General features: G+C 41.8%; 1 protein-coding gene across 8 annotated transcripts in view; it reads right to left on the reverse strand.

Annotated features, from left to right (window-relative positions):
• The window catches only part of znf516 (zinc finger protein 516), a 161,208-nt gene that overhangs the window by 60,132 nt on the left and 75,954 nt on the right, over nt 1-25,122 (reverse strand). For 7 of the 8 annotated variants that reach the window (XR_007247423.2, XR_007247422.2, XM_048529752.2 and 4 more), the window contains exon 4: nt 9,501-11,569. Coding sequence is in view for 6 of the 8 variants with exons in the window: in XM_048529752.2 (XP_048385709.1) it covers nt 9,501-11,442 (1,942 nt within the window). In the remaining 2 variants the exon portion in view is untranslated. Of the gene's footprint in view, nt 1-9,500; nt 11,570-13,337; nt 13,373-25,122 lie in introns of all 8 variants that reach the window. The other variant, XM_048529751.2, reaches the window with a different exon arrangement.

Genomic DNA, 25,122 nt, shown 5'->3' on the forward strand with positions numbered 1-25,122 from the left:
ACAAGGATAGGATAGGGGAGTGAGTCGGGGTGGGAGGGTCTTCACGGGGTCAGAGTGGACTTGGCAGGCCGAATAACCTGCATCCACACAGTAGGGATTCTATGATAAGCCAGGATGGTAAAAGATTGCATCTGAACTTTAGTTATGTATTCATAGGATGTGGCGTCACTGGCTAGGCAAGCATTTATTAAGAGAGAAAAACATGCAAGTATTTGTATTGTGTAAATAGCAGTAGAAAGTCTAACAAATTGCATGTCAGGGCTCAATTTGAACAATCAAATCATATATTGCTGTTTTCTAACCAGACATTTTATGAGTACAATGTGAGATTCATGCTATGTATGTTGATTTGTATGCTAATTATAGACAATTTTTAAAAATGAATAAATGTTTATTTCTACTCCAGAAAAGTGCATTAATGAGAAAAAAGCTCAAAGAAATAACATTAATTGAATTTTAACTGTGTTTAATTATATGAGAAATGTCAGCATTATCTGGTGATTCATTTGAATCCTTATAAATAGACAGAGGCTGAAACTGTGGGTGTTGAGTTTGGATGTATATGCTTGTAATGTGCAATTCTGCAAATAAATACAAAACTGTGTAAAAATTGAATGGATTGATTCTATTCTTCACCATTGAGTTTTCTAGAGTTTAAGGAATAAAGTTTTTATGTTTTCTCTCCTTATTCTAAGTAGTAAATGTTTAAGGGCCATGCTAAAAGCTAGTAGATGCTGAAGAATTTGTGCAGCTTCTACCAGTGATAATTTGGATGGAGAGTTAGGTATTAACTGAACCTCCAGACATCAGAATGATCAAAGCAATGAAATATCTATCATTTTCGGAGCAAATCACTGGTCGTTCATTTCAAAAATAATCAAATTTGCAAGCGTTCTGAAAATCAGCAATATAATTGAATTCCATGTTTCCAATCCTTGGATACATTTGACACTAGGAGAAGGGGTAAGCTTGAGTTTTTGCAATAATTTAAGATGTCCAACATCAATAGGCACAGAGGTTCCACAGTTATACTTTTGGACTGGTAATCTTGAGCAGGGAGACAGAGCCCAAAGTGGGTTGCAGGCTGATGTTTTTGGGCTGTGAGCTCTTAGACAGCAATGGCTGCCACAAAGCTATGTTCCCTCCAGACTTACAGGTCCTCTCATCACCCATTCACGTCCCTCTTGCAGTTCTCACCAAGGGCTGGTGACAATTCTCAGGCCTTGAAGTCCGGTCAGAGTGAGAGAAAGTTTGGAAAGCACTGATACAGATCTAACAATCTGAAGTCTTGAGTTCAAATCCCACTACAACACCTGAGGAACTTAAAAATAAAAAAGCTAGTAACACTGGTCACAGCCATGAAGTGACCAGATTGTTAAAATAAAAGAAGTCTGGTTCACTAATGTTCTTCAGGCAAGGAAATCTGCTGTCCTTATTTAGTGTAGCTTTTATGACCTCAAATCCATAGCAATGGGATTAATTGTTATCTGTCCTCTAAAATGATCTAACAAACGTTCAGTGATTAAGGATGAACAATACATGTTGACCTGGCCAGCAACCCTCACATCCTGTAAATGAGTTTAAAAAAAACTCATGATTTTCATCCCTGGTGAACTCAGCAAGTGATGTTCAATCTGCGACTGCATTGATATGGAACATGTTACACGATCTCAGAGTTAAAATCGCCCTTATTACAGTACACTTTGTGTGGTCACATTGTGGTCATTACGGTAGCCCACACTGCATTCAGTCTGAGGTACACATGTTGGCAGAATTCAGGTGGATTGTAAAGTGGATGAGAAAGTATCAAAAATATGCTAAAGATAAAACAGTTGTAACATTCTATAGTAACACCATGTATTGAAGGCTCTTTGATTAATTTATACTGCAGTCTAAAGCACCACACATGCACTGGTGAGCCTGAAAAGGTTGCCCTAAATGCCACTAAGACATATATGTAAAACAAAATTCTAATTTATTAATGACAAGCAAAAAGAAACTCAGCAGGTCTGCCAGCATCTGTTGAGAGAGAAACAAAGAGTTGCTGGACTCAAAATGTTAACTGTTTTCTCTCCAAGGATGCTGTCAGACCTGCTAAATTTCTCTAAAACTTTCCCTTTGTATTTCAGATCTCCTACATCTGTAGCATTCTGTTTGTATTTCGTTATTTGATTTGTTTGGTATAAAATATCAGATTACCTATCAAGATGTTTCCTGATGGACCTTAAGTGCTGTGAACACTTCTTAAAAGAACAGAAAACAAAGATCAAGGAACAATACAGCACAGAAACAGGCCCATGGGCTCACCAAGACTGTACCAACACACGACGCCTTATCCCTATCCCACTATTTCTTGCCTATTCATATATCTGTCAAGATAGTTCTTAAACGTTGCTATTGTATCTGCCTCCATCCCTTCCTCTGCTAGCACATTCCAAGCACTTACCACCCTCTGCGTAATTAAAAAATTGCCTTTTCAACTCCTTTGAACTTACTCCCTTTAACCATAAACCTTTGTTGCTAGTAATTGACATTTCTAACCTGGGAAAAAGACTCCGAACATCCATTCCATTGTTGCCTTTCATAAATTTGTAAACTTATATCAGGTTGCTTCTCATCCTTCAGTGTTCAAGTGAAAACAAACCAAGTCTGTCCAATCTCTCCTCATAGCTAATACTCTCCAAACCAGGCAACATCTTGGTAAACTGTTTCTATACCCTCTCCGAAGGCTCGACATCTTTCTGGTAATGTGGCAACCAGAACCGTACACAATATTCCAAATCTGGCCTAACTAAAGTTCTATCTAGCTCTAACTTGACTTGACAATTTTTACATTCTATGCCCTGATCAATGAACTCAAGTGTGCCATTTGTCTTCTTCACCATCTTACTCACTTATGTTGCTACTTTCAGGAAACAGTGGACCTGTACACCTAGATCTATCTGTATGTTAATACTGCCAGGAACTGCCATTTACTACACTTACTATTTCCCTCCTTCCAAAATGCAACACCTCACAGTTGTCCGGATTAAACTCCATTTGCCACTTCTCCGCCCAAGTCTCTAGCCCATCTACATCCTTCAGCAACCTCCGGCAATCTTCCTCACTATCTGCAGCTCCCCCAACCTTTCTGTTGACTGCTAACTTATAAATTAGGCCACCTACATTCTCTTGCAAATCATTTGTACATATTACAATAACCGGCATCCCAGCACTGATCCCTGTGAAACACCACTAGTCACATATCTCCACTCAGAAAAACAACTTTTCAATGCTATTCTCTGGCTTCTATGCCAGTTTGGGATTCACCTTACCAGCTCGCTGTGGATCCCATGTGATTTTAACTTTCGCATCAATCAGGTATGAGGGACCCTGTCAAAGACCTTGCTAAGTCCATACAGTCAACATCTACCACCTGCCCTGATCAATCATCTTTGTCATTTCTTCAAAAAACTCAATCAAGTTTGTCAGACACTACCTTCTCCACACAAAGCTATACTGCCTATCTCTAATAAGTCTATGTTTTTCCAAATGTGAGGAAATCCTATCCATAAGAATTTTCTCCAATAATTTCCCTCCCACAAACTTAAGGCTCACCAGCCTGTAATTTCCTGGGTTATCCTTGGTGGTCTTAAACAAGCAAACAACATTGGCTATCCTCCAGTCCTCTGGGACCTCTCCAGTGGCTAAAGAGGATACAAAGATTTTGTACCAGGCCTCAGCAATTTCCTCACCTGCCTCCCTTTGAATTCTGGTATAGATCCTATCAAGCCCTGGGGGCTTAGTGCTTTTTAAAACACCAATCAGCTCCAATTTTACACTGATATACCAAAAAATATCAGCATACCCTTTTTGAGACTCAATCTCCAACATATCCTTCTCCTTTGTGAATACTGATGCAATGTATTCATTAAACATTTCACCCACTTCCTCTGGCTTTGTGCATAAATTCTGTGCTTTGTCCTTAAGTGAACTTACCTTTCCCTCACTACCCACTTGCTCTTTCTACATCTATAAAGTGCCTCGGGATTTTCCTTAATTGTGTTTGCCAGAGACATTTCATTTCAAAATACCAAGAGGTACTAGAGAAGGTGAAAAAAGACTTTTTACACTAACTTGAACTGCAAGGTAATACCTAAAGCTGCACTAGGCATTAATTAGATCACACGTCAATTACTGTGAACATTTTTCATCTCCTTATCCAACAAAAGATACACTGGCTTTGGAGGCAGTCCAGTGAAGGTTCTTAAGCTGACCGTAAGTATGGAGGGATTTACTTATGAGGAAAAGTTGAGTTGGTTAAGTTTGTACTCACTGGACCTCATTGAAGTATCTCTGATTCTTAGAGGTCTTGACAGGGTTAGTGCAAGACAAGTTATTTTCTCCTGTGGGAAAGTCTAGGATCACAGACTGCAACCTCAAAGTAAGGGGCTGCCCACTTAGGAGAGGGATTAACTGGAATTTCCTCTGTAAAAGCATAGTGAATTTGTGGAATTTCTTACTGTTGACAGGTTGGATCATCAAACATATTCAAGACTATGACAGACAGGTTTTTAGTCAGTAAGGGAATCAGGAGTTATGGGGAAAAGGCAGGAAAGTGGAGCTGAGTATCAGCAAATTAGCAATATTTCACAGAATGGCAGAGCAAACTTGATCGTCCAAAGAGCCCAGTTCTGCACCAACATCTAGTAGTCTTACGGTCAGTCAGGAATATGTCAACAGGGGCATTTCTATAATGTTTGCTTGTGTGGATGTAGATGGGATGTCTCAACAGGTGAGATCAGAATGAAGGACCATAAATACATGACAGCCACCAATAAATCCAATAGAGAATTCAGGAGAAACCACTTCACCGACAGAAATGGTTAGAATTTGGAATTTGCTACCACAGGGAGTGTTTGAGGTAAACAGTTGTGATATATTCAAGAGGAAGCTGGATAAATTCAGGAGGGGAAAGATATAGAAGGGCTTAGCCACAGACAGATGGAAGAACCCACGTGGAGAACAAAATTGACACAACCAAATGGAAAATGATGTGCCACTATGCAGTAAACAGTTTGTTGTACTTTATAATGAAAAGAAATACAGACAGATTACTTTGCAGCTGATGTTTATAAAGTGAGGAGGAAATAGAAACTTAACCAAATAGTGCACATAGAAAGAAAGTCACAAACGGAAACTGCAGACCAGGAAAGGTGACCACTATTACTGGCTCACCACAAACATACCACAAACGTAAAAGCAGAGCAGAGCAATGGGAAACGGAGTCAACTTATATCTAAATTAAACTGTTATTTGAATTCTGATATTTTATACACCAGGGTTGTCCCAAGCTTTTGCATGGGGAACGTTGGGCTATATTTCAAACTATCTCTTACTTGGAAGGGCCAGTGAGAAACGTTTTTTCAAAGGTAAGGTTTGCTTTGACACAACAGTAAACATGCACTTCAGAAATGGAAACTTGAAACAAATACATCAATAATTTTAATAAATTAATAATGGCCAAAATTGGCCTTTGAAAAGATCTGAGCAATTAACTATTAAATCTTTGGGGTTTTTTTTGCCTTTTAGTTGAGACAGGAAGAGCCACAGAGAGGCAAGCTATGTCCCGAAACCTTAACAGCAGAGGAGGTGATGGGACTGGGGCTAAATTAAGGAGTTGGGCTTAACTAACATTGATTTTGGTTCACTGCTGGTGGTATACACTCTGAGTTAGCTTCCACAGACTTCATATAGGAGTGGGGTCTGGAAGCAGAGTGCTTGTCAACCTGGATATTCTTCCCCTCCCAGTTCAGTGTGGGGATAGGTTTTTTGGCACAGAGAGCAGGCAGGAGTGGATGCCTGCATTTTTGTGTGCCCAGATAGCATCATTCACTCACACAGAAGCATAAAATCTCTCACACACAGAAACAGATTCACGCGCACACACCATGGCCCCAAACGGCATAATCTCAGAGTACGGGGTCAATTATTTAAAACAGATATGAGCAGGAATTTGCTCTCTCAGAGGGTGGTGAATGTGTGGAATCATTTACCACAGAAAATTGATCAGATTATTCAAGGCTAAGATAGAAAAAGTTCTAATCATTAAGATAATCAGAGTTATGGGGATAAAGCAGGAGAGTGGAATTGAGGATTATCAGATCAGCTATGATCTCATTGAATGGCAGAGTAGATTTGTTGGGCTGAATGTCTACAACTGCTCCTTGATCTTATGGTCTTAAGGTGCAATCACTCTGGGAAACTTGGCAGCCAATCACTCACAGCACATGCAGAGAATTTTCATCTGTATGAAAAGCAGGAAAATTGTCCCCAGCATGCTGACCAAAATGTATTCTTCAGCCAATAACACTCTGAAACAGATTATCTGCTCTTGATCAGATTGCAGCATGTGGGAGCTTGCAGTGTGCTTACTGGCTGCCACTTTGCCTGCATTACATTGGACAACAAACTACAAAACTTACATTGGGTTCCCCTTTGTTCATGGAAGGTGCTGTATAAATGCAAGTTATTTCTTTAATCTACAGACATGTTTGCCAATATCTTACTCGCCATTGTCAGTTTGCTCACTCATTTAAAAATCAGCGTTATTTTAATTGCTACAGCAGAAACCTCCCCTTTTAATTATTCAAAGTGTTCTCTAAATTCGACAAGAATAGATTAATGTCAAAACTATATTAATACATCTTATTAGGCTTACACTGAGGTTTAGGAATGAGATTAGTGCAGTGATAGTAGTCTCCCTACAATGTTTTACACTAGTGTGGGTGGGGACAGAGACTGACTGATATCGCTCACTGCATTTCATTCTGCAGAATACCTTAGCCCTCGTTACAACTGAAAGTGCACTGCAGCATTATTACAGCATCTGAATGTAACCGAGGTAATAAGTTATGTTAAAAAGAGTTAAATTTAAATGTTTGATATGATTACTGAAAAAAGCATGGACTAAACCCGAGAAGTTAATAATAGCAAATGATAATTGACAGAAGATATGTTACAAGCAGCTAGATTTTAACTTTGCTTTTGTAGTTCAACTTATTAACGACACATCAGTGCCGGTAACCTTTGCCAATATATTTATTGACAAAGTTCAGTGCACTTACTTTTCATCGACCTTTGTGTTGCAAACTGTCATCACATTTCATGTTATGATGATGAAGATTAGGAAAGAAATGCAATAATGCATTCTAAATGATGCCCAACTTGTCACAATCACTATTGCACCATGCCATGCTGCTTCTCTAAATTGTTCTGGACGTGATTCAGTTTGATAAATGAAGGGTTTTGATCAAATAAATGAGGAGAAACTGTTATCACTGGCAGTAGAATTGGTAACCAGTGGACACAAAGAGGATTGCCGAAGAACCAGAGGGGAGATTGGGTGATTTTTTTTCCTTGGCACGGTTAGAATTTTTGGCTTTAAGATCAATGCAGCAGAAGCGTGCTTCAGTTCAGGGGGCCCCAGCAACAGTACTGGGCAGAAGGGAGTTGTTCCAATAGGCCAGGCTTTACCTGGACCATACTGGGACTAGTGTCCTTGTGACTCGAATAACTGGAGATGGATTGTGAGCCTTAAATGGATTAGAGGGAAAGATATTTCTGAAGTTGGGATACATAGGCTCACAAAGCAATTGGGTCAGAAGCCCTGAGTTCAAGTTCCACCGCACTGGATGTGTGTCACGATATGACTGGACACATTGATTAAAACAGTTTTTTTTAATGGCAGCATTGCAAGGCAACTATTTCAATATTGATACCCAGAGTGAGACAGGAAGGAACAGAGTGTAAAATTATCAAAAAAAATAGAATTAGAAGGGGGAAAAAGGCGAAAAGGCAAAGTTAGTAGCTCTTAAGTGCATGTTGGATTCGGAAGAATATAATTGTGTTAATGGTACAAATAAAATTAAACGCATATGATCTTATGGAGAAATGTTCCAAGGAGATCAAAGATGTAAACTAAATGTTCAGGGACATGTGACTTTTCAAAAGGACAGGCAGGATGGAATGGGTAGTGGTGTAGATTTGTTAGCATGACATGGAATATCTGCAAATGCAAGACTTTTTCTGTGCTGCAGGCCACTCTGACTATCAGAAATATTCAGCTTTTCTATTCTTCCTGCCAAATCGCATGACTTAAAATTTTAGGTATGATCAATGTGGAGTAGGATGGGGTGGGTGTGAAATCCTTCTCACTTAGATCAGGTAGATTAGGGTGGATAGGCAACTAGGCTGGTCCAGCTGCTTGCCTGCTGATTGCAATAATAATCTTTCAAGATAGTTATAAGCTCACAGTTCTGGTAACATTCTTGTAAATTATTTTCCACCCTCCGCAGTGTATCTATATTGACTTTCAAATTACATGGAATGCAACTGTACAATACTTCATATTCTATCCAAGGTTCTGCACAAGTTTAGCATAACTCTTCCACTTCTCAGCTCTGTTCTTCTAGAAATAAAGCTCAGTGCATTTTTCCCCCTTCAGATAGCCTTATTAACCCGTTTCACTCCTTTTCATGATTTTGTGAATTTATACCCCTAGTTCCTTGGCTCTTCAAGTTCAAATCGCTATTTTCCAAATATTGTGTGACCTTCTTCATTTTTGTTACCACCTCACACATAGTTATGTTGAAATGAATTTGCCAATTATTATTACATGCTATACAGTTACTTATGCCCTCCAGAAATTTGTCGCAGCCCTCCTCAGAACTGAATATGCTCTTGTATTGGCTGCAAATTCAAAATTTCAGGCATGCACTATTTCATCAGCATCCTCTAATACAGAAAGATAGAGCCTACCTTCTGCTCTCCACTATAGTCTGACTTCTTAGCCTATATTCTTTGGTCTTCTTTTCCTTAACCTTTAACAATAAGTTCAGGAGCTCATGAATTTCTCTGTCAGCTAGATTGAGACTGGCCATTGAGCTGCATCTGCCTCTTTAATCCTTTTCTTTTTCTAGATGGTCACAGAAGTGTATTTTTAGGATTGTCTTAAAAAGAAAGCCCACAGAGACAGGAAAGAAACTCCAGGACTCAGAGACGCATGCAACTGAAGACATTTGATTAGGGCAAGGAAATCAAGCATGTTGAGGAAGCTAGAACGAAAGGAGTACAGAGATCTCAGAGGGTTGTGGAACTGCTTAAAGTTAAGGGCCTGGAAAGGCTATAGAAGAATTTGAAAAGAAAGATGGAAAATTTAAAACTTAAGTGTTATCTGATTTTTTATTCACAGGGGCGTAAATTGAACAGGACTGAATATGAGCTAGAAAGTGGAAAGCAAGTTTTTGATGAGCTCAATTATAACCAGGGTGCAAAGTGAGAGGCCAAACAGAAGTGAAATGGACTGCAACTGACCAGATAAGACACCTATCAGAACACCGTTTTGACACAAGCATGTTTTCTTCTAATGGCAGATATATATACCTTTCTAACTGGATGTGCAAACATCCATCAATAACCTACTGGGGCCTGTACATACCACTCGAAAGGTAATTGCTTACCTCTTTCTGATTGTGGCTGTGCATCATTAACTGAATGCATCTCCATACCCTCTTCAGAACTGTCGACATCTTCCTCCTCCAGCCCTGGTGCCAATGAATCTTCTGGGGTTGAGGTCGAGCCCGGAGTACTGGGCCGGCTGGTTGAAGTAGAGTCTGCTTCACTTGTGGAACCGGGCTTAACATCCTGGCTAACCTGTCCACCTTCATGTCTACTGCCTCTATTCTTTCTATGTACTCTGGAATGGAGCACCACCTGATGATAGGTCCGGAATGCTTTCCCACATTCCAAACATTCAGTACTTTTATTCTGTGAAGATCTCCGCCCATTGCGTGACATGGGTCTGATATCTGTGCCATTGTTGCTTTCCCCAGAGGTGGCTAACTGACTTTCTTTCTCTTGTGCACTATTTGTTCTATTGCGTTTCTTTGGACAGCTGCTGTTATGAGTGTCTTGTTCCCGTTTGCGCTTCTCAGTATCAGTGAAAATGTATGCTCCCTTTTCTTTATCACAGATAATATCGGTCTCTGGCATGGCCTTGTCTGATCCAGTGAGATCTGCCACTTTTCCCTTTGTGGCCAACTGCCAAGCTTGATAGCTACTCACAGGATCCAGTTCAGCAATGCCCTTAGCAAACAAACGACTTGTAAAAGTATCCAGTGACAGAGATGGTCTCAAGTTCAGAGACCTGAAGAAACTGTCCTTTGTGCAGTTTTTGGTGGTGCCATTCATCACTGCCTCCCTTACAGTCTTTATCTGTTCTTCAGGATGTTCCTCAAATGTTCTAATGTGCAGCTTTTCGTGTTCTTTTAAGGTTTCTCTGCTTGGGAACAGGTAACCGCATTTCATGCAGATCTGGTACTGTGAGCAAGTAATGCTCATTCCATCTTCTTGCACCACATCATTAATGGTGGCTAAACCCTCAGAATCAGTTTTACTGACTTTATTTCTGTTTCTGCTCCTCGTGGCATGCACCTTCATATGGTTCTTGAGAAACCAGCGTTCCTTGAACCTGCGTCCACAGACATGACAACTATATTCAAAGGAGCCATTATGTTTCTTCATGTGGGCCTTTAAAAACCAGGATTGGTTGAAGGTCTGATGGCATGTTTCACATATGAACTCACTGGTTGGCTGTTCGACATTGTCACTCTCGCCTTCATTATTTGGCTTCTCCACGGTAATGTGAACTTTTTCTATGTGGCTTAACAACTCATCGTCTCTAAGCGTGACATACTCGCACAATTTGCACTTGTATGACTTGTGCTGTAGTTGCACATGCTGATCCAATTGGTCTTGTTTCTCAAACCTTCCTTTACAACATGAACATTGGAATGCAAAGGCACTCTCAAGAGAATTTGGCAGAACTTCCTTCTCTTTCTTAAGCCTCCTTAGAACAATCTTTCCGTTCTCTGCCTTTGTAAATCCATTCTGGGCTTGGTTGCAAGATGAAGTGCTCTGTGCAGAGCTGGTGGGCATATTAACATTCTCCAAAGTGTTGAACTCAATGGGCTGTTGCTCGCTCAAATTTGTGTTTTTTCCGTCACTCAAGTCTCCAATTTTGTGAGTCCGGATGTGTATTTTAAGATTCCCTTTCTGAGAAGCTCTGTGGTCACAATATGGACACTTGTAGGGTTTTTCACCAGTATGGGTTCGCATGTGGACTGACAGAACACTGAGGAAAGTGAAGCTCTTTTCACAAATGTGGCAAGTAAATTTTTCAGCCTTCTTCTCTTCACCAGCATCTCCAATGGGATGGTCATGATGTAACATGCTAAGGTTGTCTGCCTCTCTGTCCTCCTGAAACTCCGTGTCTACGTTCTCTTTTAGATCCTTCACAACTGGCCTGTTCCTCAAACGCCTGCTTGGGGGAACCATCATAGCTATTTGACAAGGCTCTTTTGTTTGTTCCTGGGAACCCAGTGGTTTTAACAACAACTCCATTTAACTCCTTCAAGTGCCATCATTACAGATGTGTTCAGCTGTCAAAGTTGGCCAAAAAGTTCAGTTTCTTCAGCAATTGGACTCATCAGTTGAAATTATCATTCAAAGGAGGGGCCAAAGCCTAAAACTGAGAAGAACAAAACACATTTCAGGCATTGTCACTGAACATGATTTCAAAAATTTCTTACCCAAGTTCTGCACTATTAATGCTTGGAGAGTATGTAAAACGCAATGTATTAAGAAGAAGAAATATTTAGGACACGAGCAATGAGGAGGAAATTTGGGCCAGGCTTCCTGCTGATAGCTATCAAATATCAGGAGAGCTTTCATGTGGATGTCAACAAAACATGATCACCCTTGGATTGTTTTGGCTCCATCCACCATCAAGACAGTGTCCTGCCATTCCCTGTTTACATGCTTAGTTGCCCTGCCAGAGCCTGTAACACAATACCCAGCAATCACAGTAAGTTATTGTATTGGTACAGCAGGCTATTAGGGAGGAAGTTGTCACAAAATGACTGGAGTATGAGTAAAAAAAACTCTGCTACAATTAAACACAGCTTTAGGGAGACTACACCCCTACTGCCTTGTGCAGTTTTAGCCTCTTTACCTTAAGAAGGATACAGGACTTTAAAAAAAATTCACAGATTGATTCTGAAAAAGAGAGGATTATCCTACGGGAAAGATTGCATACAGTAGATGTATAGCCCCGGGGGTTTAGCAGAACAAGACGAGATCTAGCTGAACCATTTAAAATTTACAGCACCTTAACAAGGTTAGATACTGAGAAAATGTTTCCCTGGCTAGGATCATTGCGTCTTATCACGGGGATTGGCCATTCAGGACTGGGATGTAGAGAGATTTTCTTTTCACTCAGCGGTTGTAAATTCTTGGTGTTTGCTGTCCAGAGAGTGGTGGGTTTTCAGTTGTTGAGTGTATTTGAGGGTGTTTGGGCACTAAGGGAATTCAGGGAAATAGAAACAGTACTGGAAGAAATGGACAGAGCTGAATTGAATTAGCTTTATTGTTACATGTATTCAAATGAGCGCTGTGAAAAGTTTCTAAGTCGCCACTTGTGGCACTATCTGAAGTACAAGGTACCTAGGTACAGAATCTTATTGCATGGTGGAGCAGGCTCAAAGGGCTGAATGGCCAACAGCTGCTCCTATCCAGTTCCCTCTCCCCATGCCCCTTTTCTGATGAAGGGTCTAGGCCCGAAACGTCAGCTTTCATGCTCCTGAGATGCTGCTTGGCGTGCTGTGTTCATTCAGCTCCACACTTTGTTATCTTGGATTCTCCAGCATCTGCAGTTCCCATTATCACTGGTACAATTTTAACCTCACTGCAAAGCCTCTTCCAGGGATGCCTAACCTGAAGAAGTTACCCTCCTCCCTCCAGACCAACCTCAGGGAATCTCTCTCCCACTGCAACTCTCTTGTAATCTCTTCAGCCTTGAAACTGGTCGACCATGTCCTGAAGCAAACCAGGCACCACAGTCACATCACCTTCCTCAGCACCTCCATTTCCTACCTACCACCTCATCCCGCCTCCCTGACCTGTCCATCTTCCCTGGACTGACCTAACCCCTCCCTACCTCCTCACCTATACTCTCCTCTCTACCTATCTTCTTTTCTCTCCATCTTCGGTCCGCTTCCCCCCTCTCTCCCTATTTATTCCAGTTCCCTCTCCCCATCCCCCTCTCTGATGAAGGGTCTAGGCCCGAAACGTCAGCTTTTGTGCTCCTGAGATGCTGCTTGGCCTGATGTGTTCATCCAGCTCCACACTTTGTTATCCTATTTGTTATGTTCTTTTAAACGAACAGTACCATTGGTGGGCAAGGAAGAGTGGCTAAAGTATGAATAATACTTGAAAACAAAATGTAAAGGAGTCAATACCTTTTTCAGAACTCCTAGGGAAGCAGGTGAACCATCTATTAGAAAAAAATAATCTTTGTAACATTTGTACAATTACTGCTTCTTGTTTCACACAGATTCCTCTTGTTGGGAAAAACAACACACAAAATTTACAGAATTCCTGCCTAGCCCCACTTACAAGAAAAATTTTCATAACTTTTTTGCATTTTATGCACAATTATAATCTGATCACATTACAGAGTGTTTACAAAACAATAACAGGGTGGTTGGACTTGATGACCATGGAAGGTGTGTTCATAGCAAAGACGTGGAAGTTAATTATTAACCTACAAATCATTCCAATATGTTTAGGGCAGGCAGTTAGAGTGGCAGAGTTCCCAGTCAGCCAGAACGTATGTGTGGCGGCTGCCTCCTGACTTTAAAAGACTCCATGCATAGGTTCTTGCTAAGGAATACACTCTGTGGCAAGCATCCTTCTCACTTCAAGGGACCAGCAGAGAAGTAAAGCTGGGAGAATCAATATTCCACTCCTCATGGGGTAAGACTCAACTAGAGGCTCAGTGGTAACTTTGCCAACACTCCAGGATTGCCTCGTGGTGTCCTAAACTAGGAATGAAAGATTAATCTCACTATTGTAAGAAAAAGACAGGTGTAAAACTGTCGGGACAACAAACGACAGTGCATTTACTTTCAGCAGCTATCAATATATGAATATATGAATTAGTAGCAGCTGTAAGCCATTCAGTCCTCGAGACTGTTCCAATGTGCAGGAAGACTGTGACCTCACCTCCGCTTTCTTGCCTGCCTCAACACCCTTTGACTTACTTGGTAGTCAAGACAGAATCAGCCTCATTCTCAAAAACATTCAATGCCTTGGCCTCTCCTGTACTCTGTGGAACTGAATTCCACAAACTTGCAATCTTCTGAGAGAAAACCCAACTCTCATTGTCTCCATCTCAAATGGGAGACAGCTTATTTTTAAACCAAGGCCCTCATTCTAATCTCCACCATAAACGGAAACACATTTTCAGATTATGATAACAAGTCTCCCCAGGATCTTGTTTCAACAAGATTACGTCTTATTCTTCAAACTCCAATGGATATAGGGCCAACCTGTCTAACCTTTCATTACAGGATAACCTGCTCATCCTAGGAGTCAGTCCAGTGTACCTTTTCTGAACTGCTTCTCTTGCAATTATTTTTTTTTCTTTCTTAAGGTCATCAAAACTATACACAGTACTTTCACTATTTCCCAGTACAGTGGAAGCAAAGCCTTCTTACTTTTAGAGTCCATTCCTTGCAATACATAACAATATTCTATTTGCTATCTGAATCACTTACTGCATCTGCATATTAACTTTTGTAATTCTGGTAGCAGAACATACAGATTCCTCTGTACGTCAATTTGTTTGTTTTCTCCTGTAAAGCAAAATGGGAGACATACAGGTGAAAAGGTCTGCTCGAAAGTCAGAGATCATCCAATCAGGTAATGAAGGAATTGGTTCAATATCTTCGACTGGCGCAATAAGGGCAGATGTGGCAGGAATCCAATGGTAAGAATCTGGGTGCTTGCAATTGGAGGTGAGTGGTCACTCAATCACTCTTCAAGAAAGCTATCCAATTCAACATGACTTACGTTGTTGTGGACTCTCTGTATTTAATAGTCTCTGACAGCTTAACAGCTAAATGTAAAAACAAGTCAAGAAGAGAAATTTCAGCAAAATCTCTTGTTCTCCAAAGTTATTCCTGCAACATTTGACAAATCGTGTCTAAGTTGCTCACCTACTGTATTCAAGGCTAGGTAAATTCCCCAGATGTGCCTCTAAAGTACAAGCAATAGTTGAGCATTTGATAACATTAGTCCTTTTAAAATATATTCATCTACTTTGGAAAAAATAAATAACTGGATAGACATAGTGATCAAGAAGTGGGTTAGATCAACAGTAACAGTTTGACAATCAATAGCATCACTAAATGAAGGTAGTGAGATAAAGACAGCCAAGAATGGATACTGGAAACAAAGCCCAACAACCTTGCCCTGACAACAACTTAAGCAAATATTGAGTACAGAACCAGAAGGAAAAGTCACCTAAGTGGACTACATTAAAATGTAGAATGAGGGAAGTTTAAAGAAAGCCAGAGAATAAATAAGATAATGTCAATAAACCCACTAAGGCTGTGGGGACATCGAACAATACAAAATGGACAGAGCAATCTCTCCCTTCTTGGCCAAAGTCGGTACTTTGGGAAGACCTGCAACCTTGGTAGGGAATTCAGGTATGTTAGTCATTTCTTTTAAATGGTGTAGTGGGTCGGGATCAGATGCTTATTTAACACCCTATCCAATTTTATCCCCAAGCCAGAAATGAGCCCAGACATGTCATCTGAAATGGAGACAGGAAATTGAAGGAAGTCACCTTAGGTTGTTCTTGAACAATGTGGCTGAAGAAGTGCTGTTTCAGTTAGTAGATTATAAATGCACATCTTGCTTTCTGCCTTGCAATCAGATTGAAGCAAATTAAAATAAAACACTTAGTATGATACAGATGAAGAACAATATAAAGGATAAAATATATAGTACAAAGTAATTATTTTCTTTTAAAAGTCATTCAAAGGAGTTTCTTAAGAAAAATGTATGAATTCCTAGAAGGAGCACTGGGATATTACATCAACTGTGCAGGTCACATTACCTGAAACAACTGTACTTGAAGACTGTCCTGCATGATAAGCAAAAGCTATACGATCACAAGATTACAACATAAACATCCAATCTGGACATCTTCCAGAGCAAAAGAGAAGCCAATCTTTGAGCTGCTAATTGATTCCACATGGAAATAAAGTCCCTTTATTTGTGGTGCTGAAAGATGCAACATGATCATTTTGAGTTCAGATATACCAAAAAGCATAAAAAAAAAACTGGCAGCACTAGCACTGTTTACGTAACCCGTTCTCTTATATTCATCCTATATTCAACATAATATCATACACATGGTAAGAAATGGCATTTGAGAGAGGATATGTCAAGCCCGTTTTTTGTCATGGCATGCAATTGATCAATAGGTTCTTTATACAGTCTCGCTCCATCTCCCTTTTACGTCTTCTTTTCCCTCTTCAACGTCCCACTCTCTGACAACTCCAAGAGGCACTGGAGCCATTTCATAAGATATTAAAATTGAATTGGCTGGCAAAAAAAAATTATTTTTCTCTAAAGTAATGGGCCACTGTAACCTAATGGGCTTCTATGACTAAGTTAGCTTTATTACCTTAAATACCAACATACTTCTGTGTGATTATCTTCTCAAACCTCTACTGATAAATTAAAGCCTTTTGGCTGGAAACTAGAGGAGCGGAAGTCCTTTTTTAATGCCACTAAGTGCTTCAGTCACCCAGTCAACAGTGATCAGAATTTGTTAATAAGCAAGAGACTTTTTCGATACCACTCAAACCTTCAAATCATGAGCAGACAATTTCCTAAGGGATGTAACAAGCCAATCACTCAAAAATAAACATAGGTTTAAGCATTTAAGTTCAAATCTGCACCACACAGGCCCCAAAATAATTAAAATTTTTTGTGAAGTTATTTAACGAAAGGAATCACATTCTGAAAAGTTTCCTCAAAATTGTGCATTTCAGTTCCTGAAAATGGTGTGGAGCTAGGGTTTTAATATGGTTAAAATACGGCATGAACTTTGGAAAATTTCGCCCCGAACACTTCCACTACCGCTGAGCACAAAATAGTACATGAAGGCACGGTGTATTCTTAATAAGGTGAGCAGCATCAAAGTGCATAAGAAAATTCATCACGAGTCACACAGGGACCCAGCCAAATATCTTGAGCAGTTATTTAATTTAGTGAATTATACTTCAGTAACCCTGGACAAAGTATAAATCTACAAACAGAGCAGAAATGGGTTTGAGTGTTCAAAATCCAGTAAAGTAAAACCCCGGTGTCTCCTGATATCCCCCTGCTTTGCTACCTGCATGTTTCGTCAAGGCAACCCTGTTCACTCCACAGATTACCCATGACACAAAACAATGACCCTCTTGCATTTCCATTCTCCACATCCTTCACCCTCCCCATTCTCTGATAGTTGAAAACACAGGAAATAATGTGTGTTACAGTTCAGTCAGGGAGTCAAAGTACAAAAAAAGGACACAGACAAGTTGATGAAATGGATGGACGGGTGACAGGTAAAGTTCAATCTGGAAAAAGGTGAAGTCATTCAATGTGGTATGAAGTCCATGAAGCAGCAACATCATGTAAAAGGGGTGCCAGAGCAGAGGGACCTGGTTGCGTATGCACATAAATCACTGAAGGTAACAGGACTGATTAAGAGATAATGGGAACTGCAGATGCTGGAGAATCCAAGATAATAAAATGTGAGGCTGGATGAACACAGCAGGCCAAGCGGCATCTCAGGAGCACAAAAGCTGACGTTTCGGGCCTAGACCCTTCATCAGAGAGGGGGATGGGGAGAGGTTCTGGAATAAAAAGGGAGAGAGGGGGAGGCGGACCGAAGATGGAGAGAAAAGAAGATAGGTGGAGAGAGTATAGGTGGGGAGGTAGGGAGGGGATAGGTCAGTCCAGGGAAGACGGACAGGTCAAGGAGGTGGGATGAGGTTAGTAGGTAGATGGGGGTGTGGCTTGGGGTGGGAGGAAGGGATGGGTGAGAGGAAGAACAGGTTAGGGAGGCAGAGACAGGTTGGACTGGTTTTGGGATGCAGTGGGTGGAGGGGAAGAGCTGGGCTGGTTGTGTGGTGCAGTGGGGGGAGGGGACGAACTGGGCTGGTTTAGGGATGCAGTTGGGGAAGGGGAGATTTTGAAACTGGTGAAGTCCACATTGATACCATTAGGCTGTAGGGTTCCCAGGCGGAATATGAGTTGCTGTTCCTGCAACCTACGGGTGGCATCATTGTGGCACTGCAGGAGGCCCATGATGGACATGTCATCTAAAGAATGGGACGGGGAGTGGAAATGGTTTGCGACTGGGAGGTGCAGTTGTTTGTTGCAAACTGAGCGGAGGTGTTCTGCAAAGCGGTCCCCAAGCCTCCGCTTGGTTTCTCCAATGTAGAGGAAGCCACACCGGGTACAGTGGATGCAGTATACCACAGTGGCAGATGTGCAGGTGAACCTCTGCTTAATGTGGAATGTCATCTTGGGGCCTGGGTTAGGGGTGAGGGAGGAGGTGTGGGGGCAAGTGTAGCATTTCCTGCGGTTGCAGGGGAAGGTGCCGGGTGTGGTGGGGTTGGAGGGCAGTGTGGAGCGAACAAGGGAGTCACGGAGAGAGTGGTCTCTCCGGAAAGCAGACAGGGGTGGGGATGGAAAAATAGCTTGGGTGGTGGGGTCGGATTGTAGATGGCGGAAGTGTCGGAGGATGATGCGTTGTATCCGGAGGTTGGTGGGGTGGTGTGTGAGAACGAGGGGTATCCTCTTTGGGCGGTTGTGGCGGGGGCAGGGTGTGAGGGATGTGTTGCGGGAAATGCGGGAGATGCGGTCAAGGGCGTTCTCGATCACTGTGGGGGGAAAGTTCCGGTCCTTGAAGAACTTGGACATCTGGGATCTGCGGGAGTGGAATGTCTTATCGTGGGAGCAGATGCGGCGGAGGCGGAGGAATTGGGAATAGGGGATGGAATTTTTGCTGGAGGGTGGGTGGGAGGAGGTGTATTCCAGGTAGCTGTGGGAGTCGGTGGGCTTGAAATGGACATCAGTTACAAGCTGGTTGCCTGAGATGGAGACTGAGAGGTCCAGGAAGGTGAGGGATGTGCTGGAGATGGACCAGGTGAACTGAAGGTTAGGGTGGAAGGTGTTGGTGAAGTGGATGAACTGTTCGAGCTCCTCTGGGGAGCAAGAGGTGGCGCCGATACAGTCATCAATGTACCTGAGCAAGAGGTGGGGTTTGGGGCTTGTGTAGGTGCGGAAGAGGGACTGTTCCACGTAACCTACAAAGAGGCAGGCATAGCTGGGGCTCATGCGGGTGCCCATGGCCACCCCCTTAGTCTGTAGGAAGTGGGAGGAGTCAAAAGAGAAGTTGTTGAGGGTGAGGACGAGTTCAGCTAGGCAGATGAGGGTGTCGGTGGAGGGGGACTGGTCGGGCCTGCGGGACAGGAAGAAGCGGAGGGCCTTGAGGCCATCTGCATGCAGAATGCAGGTGTATAGGGACTGGACGTCCATGGTGAAGATGAGGTGTTGGGGGCCAGGAAATTGGAAGTCCTGGAGGAGGTGCAGGGCATGGGTGGTGTCACGGACGTAGGTGGGGAGTTCCTGGACCAAAGGGGAGAAAATGGACTGATTAAGAGAGTGGTTGGTGGGTGACATAGTGGCACAGTGGTTAGCACTGCAGCGTCACAGTATCAGATTTGATTCCAGCCTTGAGTGACTGTCTGCATAGAGTCTGCACATTTTCCCTGTTTCTGTGCAAGTTTCCACCAGGTTTCCTCCCACAGTCCAAAGATGTGCAGGATAGGTGGGTTGGCCATGATAAATGTGGGTTATCATGGATAGGAGGGCAGTGGGTCTGAGTGGGGTACCCTTCAGAGCGTCAGTGCAGAGTCAATGGGCCAAATGGCCTCTATACGCATAGTAGATATTCAATGATTTATAAAGTATACAGTATCCTGTGGTTTATTAAGAGGGAAGAGCAAGGAAGGTATGTGTAGATTGTATGAAACACTGATTTAGCCTTAACTGCAGTATTGTTTCCAGTCCTGGGCTCAGTCTTTTTCACCTTGAAACTGTACTATACATACATCTGTGGTAGTTTACTAATGTAATTTGCTTCATTGCAATGAACAAATTGCAGTGCAACACATAGATCTTGAAAAGCTGATTATTCTGCTAAATGCAACACAAATAAAACATGGTTAATTGTTCATCACCAAAAAACCATCACTAAGCTTGAGCATTTCCCGCCTACAAAGTGTTTGTACAGTTAGGTAAGTGCACATGCTGAAAAGCCACAGGCCATGACAAGATGAAAAAGATTCTTAATTGGTTACCAGATGACTTTCTCACTTGTACAAAACTCTTGTAAAAAGGATTTCACACTTTGGTTATAAATAGTTAGACCATACAAGATTTAAATTAATAAACCAGACTTCTGCAATTCAATGAGAGACGTCATTCATTTAATAGAGACAGGTATAAACAGAAAAGACGAAATAAGGGATTGGGCATATAGAGATTTTGTTCCTTGAAACATTTTATTCTTTTACTATTTATTCAATTAGAGAAGAAAGTTTTTTGATTTTCTAGTGCCTTTCGCAAAATCAATTATATTTTAATCACGTACTGTAATGAAATGTTGTAAGATACTTCATGGGAAACCAGGTATGGCACTGAGCTACATAAGGGGATATTCAGGCAGATAACAAAATACTTGGTCAAAGAGGAAAGTTTTAAAGAGAATGTTAAAAAAGAAAAGTATAATAGCGAGATGGAGCATTGGAGGGTAGGTATTCCAGAATGTGCGGCCCAGGCAGCTGAAAACATAGCTACCAATGGCACTGTGTATATTGTCTCAATGTTTCTCTTTATTCACTCGTGGGACATGGGCACTGCTGGCTGGCCATAATTGATAGCCCGTCCCCAAATGCTCTCAAAAGTGGTAGTGGTCTGCTGCTTTCTTGAACTGCTGTACCACGTGCTGGGGGTTGAACCACAATGACCTTAGGGAGGCAATTCCAGGATTTTGACCTAGTGACAGTGACGGAACAGAGATATATCTCCAAGTCAGGTGGTGAGTGGCTTGGGAGCAAACTTACAAGTGTTCTCATGGATCTGCTGCCCTTGTCCTTCAAGATGGAAGCGGTCATGGATTTGGAAGGTGCAGTCTGAGGATTTTTGGGGAAGTTCTGAAGTGCATCTTGTAGATAGTACACACTGCTGCTACTCAGCGTCAGTGATGGAGGGAGTGACTGCTTGTGGATGTAGTGCCAATCAAGTAGGCTGCTCTGTCCTGGATGGTATCAAGCTTCTTGAGTGTTGTTGGGGGCTGCACTCATCCAGGTAAGTTGGGAGTATTCCATCACACTCCTGACTTGTGTCTTGCAGATGGTGGGCAAGCTTTGAGGAGTCAGGAGGTGAGTTACTGGCCACAGTATTCCTAATCTCTGACCTGTTCTTGTAACCACTGTGTTTACATGGTGAGTCCTGTTGAGTTTCTGGTCAATAATAACCCCCAGGATGATGATAGTTGTGGGATTCAGTGATTCTAACACCATTGAATGCCAAGGAGCAGTGGTTAGATTGCCTCTTATTGGAGATAGTCATTGCCTGACATTTGTATGGCGTTAATGTTACTTGCCATCTGTCAGCCCAAGCCTGGATATTGTCCAGATCTTGTTGCATTTGAACTTGGACTGGTTCAGTATCTAAGGAGTCATGAAAGGTTGGCAGTCTAATCTTATGATGGAGGTCAGGTTACTGATGAAGCAGCTGAAGATGGCTGGCCCTAGGATACTACACTGAGGAACTCCTGCAGAGATGTGCTAGAGCTGAGATTACTGGCGTCTCCCAAAAACCACAACTATTTTCCTACAAGCGACCTGTGGATAGTTTTCCCCAATACACATTGGTTCCCATTTTGGTCGGGTCCACTGATGCCACAAACAGTCAAATTCAGCTTTGTTGTCAAGGGCTGTCACTCTCACTTCACCTCTGGAATTCTGCTCTCTTGTCCATGTTTGAACCAAGGTTGTAATGAGGTCAGGTGCCGATTGGCCCCGGTGGGACCCAAACTGGGCGTCACTGAGCAGGTTATTGTTGAGTAGGTGCTGTTTGATAGCTCTGTTGATGACACCTTCCATCACTTGATTGATGATTGGTGCAGATTGACAGGGCAGTAAAAGGCCACATTAAATCTGTCCTGCTTTGTGTGTAAAAAGACGTACCTGGGCAATTTTCCACATTGTTGGGTTGACGCCAACGTCGTAACTGTATGGGAAGAGCTTGACGAGGGGAGTGGCAGATTTTGGAGGACACATCTTTGGTGCTTTTGCCAGAATATTGCCACAACACAGCCTGTGCATATCCAGTGTCTCCAACCATTTCTTGATATCATGTGGAGTGAATCAAATTGGCCCAAAGCTTTTAATACTAAGAGATACTTTTGATATCTAATCATTGGTGCAATGTAGAAAATATAACACCAATTTCCGCATAACAAATTCCCACAAACAGCCATGAGTAATGACCCAAGAACCTGCATGTGGTATGATGGTTACGGTGTAAATAATGGCCATGACACAGGGAGAATTCACCTATTTTTCCTTCTAAATAGTGACATATTTGTGCTTGACTGTGCTCACAGTCACCAAAATAATACCTTCTTTCGCTCAGCTCTACGTTTGTCCAAAACAGTATCCTGAACAACAACAGCAAAAACTTGCATTGTTACAGCAGTTCGAATGTTGTTAAACATCCCATGACGCCTCACAAATGTGTTATAGCCATAAATTTCACATTGAACATTTACAGAGATATTTGGAGAGGTAACCAATAGCTTGGTTAAAGTAGTAGATTTTAAGAAACATCTTGAAAGGCAGCAAAGTAAGGAGCAGGAGTAAATTCCAGAACTTAGGGCTCAGGCAGCTAAAGGCTTGTAACGAAAACTGTGAATCCACAAACGACCAGAACTGGCCGACCGCTGAGATTATTGGAGAGGAGATTATTGAGATATGGATGGGCAAGATCATGGAGGAAACTGCAATGAAGAATGGGAATATTAAAATCAAGGTGGTCGTGACGTGACGACTGTTCAGGGTGGCTGAATAGATCTTTGCTCACAGGGAGCAACAGGTCCCACAAACTGGTGGTAACAGAGTATAGGATTTGCTTCCATTTCTTTCCTTCTCTGCCACTGGCTTGCCTCATCAATATTTACGATTCAAAGTATAATGCAGCTTATAGACCAATTGACGACATACTGAATGATTGGTAACAAACTTCTCCCAGTCTTTAATACTAACGGTGCCATGAACAAGTACAGCTTCAGATCACCTTTGTATTATTTACTTTCTCCAACCCTAGAATACTGGTCATTTAAGAAATGGGAAAGCAGGAGCTGGTGGTTTTTTGTGATCTGGACATGATATCCAGTCTAGAGAAACCGACACTGCAGTTTTGCCTAAATACTTGTACAGTTGTCTTCAGGAAGGACAGCAGCATTTGTTTGGCAACCCTCCCACTGAATAAAAAGAATGTGGCAGAGACATTCCAGGAGAAAGACATTTCTCAAAAGCTCTTACATGTTGCTAATACACAGTCCAAGTGTCACCATTGTACAGGAACACAGTGATGACAGCTGTTCTGAATATTAGATGTTTGTTGACCTGTGGAAATCATTGTTGTCAAACACTGACTGCCATAGTTTCTGGAAAGCTGAGTTGGCACAGCCTAGCTGGTGTAAGATCTTTTGAGATAAGAAGCGGTGACAGCCTTAGAAGGGTTCAACATACTCCAGGATCCACGGTGGCTCAGTGGTTAGCACTGCTGACACTTAGTGCCAGGGACCCGGGTTCAATTCCAGCCTCAGGTGACTGCCTGTGTGGGGTTTGCACATTCTCCCTGTATCTGCGTGGGTTTCCTCTGCGTGCTCCGGTTTCCTCCCACAGTCCAAAAAATATGCAGGTTAAGTGGATTGCCCATAGTGCCAAGGTGGGTCAGACATAGGAAATTATGGGAATGGGTCTGGGTGAGATGCTTTACAGAGGGGCCGTGTGGACTTATTGGACCAAATGGCTTGTTTCCACACTGTAGGGATTCTATGATTTGATCCTGAAGACTCTTGTAGTTCAGTGATTATGTCCTCACCTCTTGGTTAAGAGGCGTATGTTCAAATCTGATCTGCTTCAGAGGTGTGTCATCTGAGCAAATTGATTAGAAGGTATCTATAAATGCAAGCTTTAAAGGGGCTTTTGTGACACAGTGATAGTGTCCCTGTCTCTGAGACAGAAGACACAGGTTCAAGTCCCACCTTCTCCAGAGGTGTGTAATAACATCTGTAAACAGCTTGATTACAAAATAAATATTCCAGAGTCCCTCTTTCAACATATATTCCACTGGAACATTTGGCAGACCAGATATGGGTTGACACATAAGGTTTCTTCAGGCAACATTCAAAGACAGTATTGAGAATTGAAGAGTTCAAGAATGGGTTGGAAAGCTGGTGCAAAATGGGCAGCAACAGTGGATTTACTGCAACTATTGTATGTCTCCCTGGTGATCAGTTCAGGAGATTTCTGACTATTGTTAGCAGCAGTCCATTATCTCAATGACAAAGCAGGAGTTCAGATAAACATAGGAAAGTCACCAATCAATATACTATTCAAAATATGTAAACACTTAAACAATAGCTATTATGCTATTCTGTCATGTCCAAGAATCTGTTTGTGCAGCAAAAAGGAAAGATAAAACACTAATCTGTTAAAATGTGAGTTAAATCGTTATTCTCAAATTAGGATAATCCAAACATAAAATGCTTTCCCTTTAATTAACAAAAAAGCACCTTAAATAGTTTAAAAATGCATCCTTAAATCCAGGATATCCTGACATTCTTGAGCATAATGTTTAGATTACAGAGTGTTTTCTGATCTGAAAACAGACATTGTTGTAAAGGCACAAGCTCTTTGAGAAACTCTGAGACTTTCATCATATCAGCACTACACCCAGAGGGAGAACAAAGGACCATCATTTAAAAAGAGCCTTTAGTAAATACATATATTATAAAGGCATGTGCTTGTTCACTCTTGGAACTTGCACACGGCTGGGATACTTTAGCATTCCAAGCAGAATTATTTTTTGAGGGGG

This window comes from Stegostoma tigrinum, chromosome 5, assembly GCF_030684315.1.
Source record: "Stegostoma tigrinum isolate sSteTig4 chromosome 5, sSteTig4.hap1, whole genome shotgun sequence".
NCBI lineage: Eukaryota > Metazoa > Chordata > Chondrichthyes > Orectolobiformes > Stegostomatidae > Stegostoma > Stegostoma tigrinum.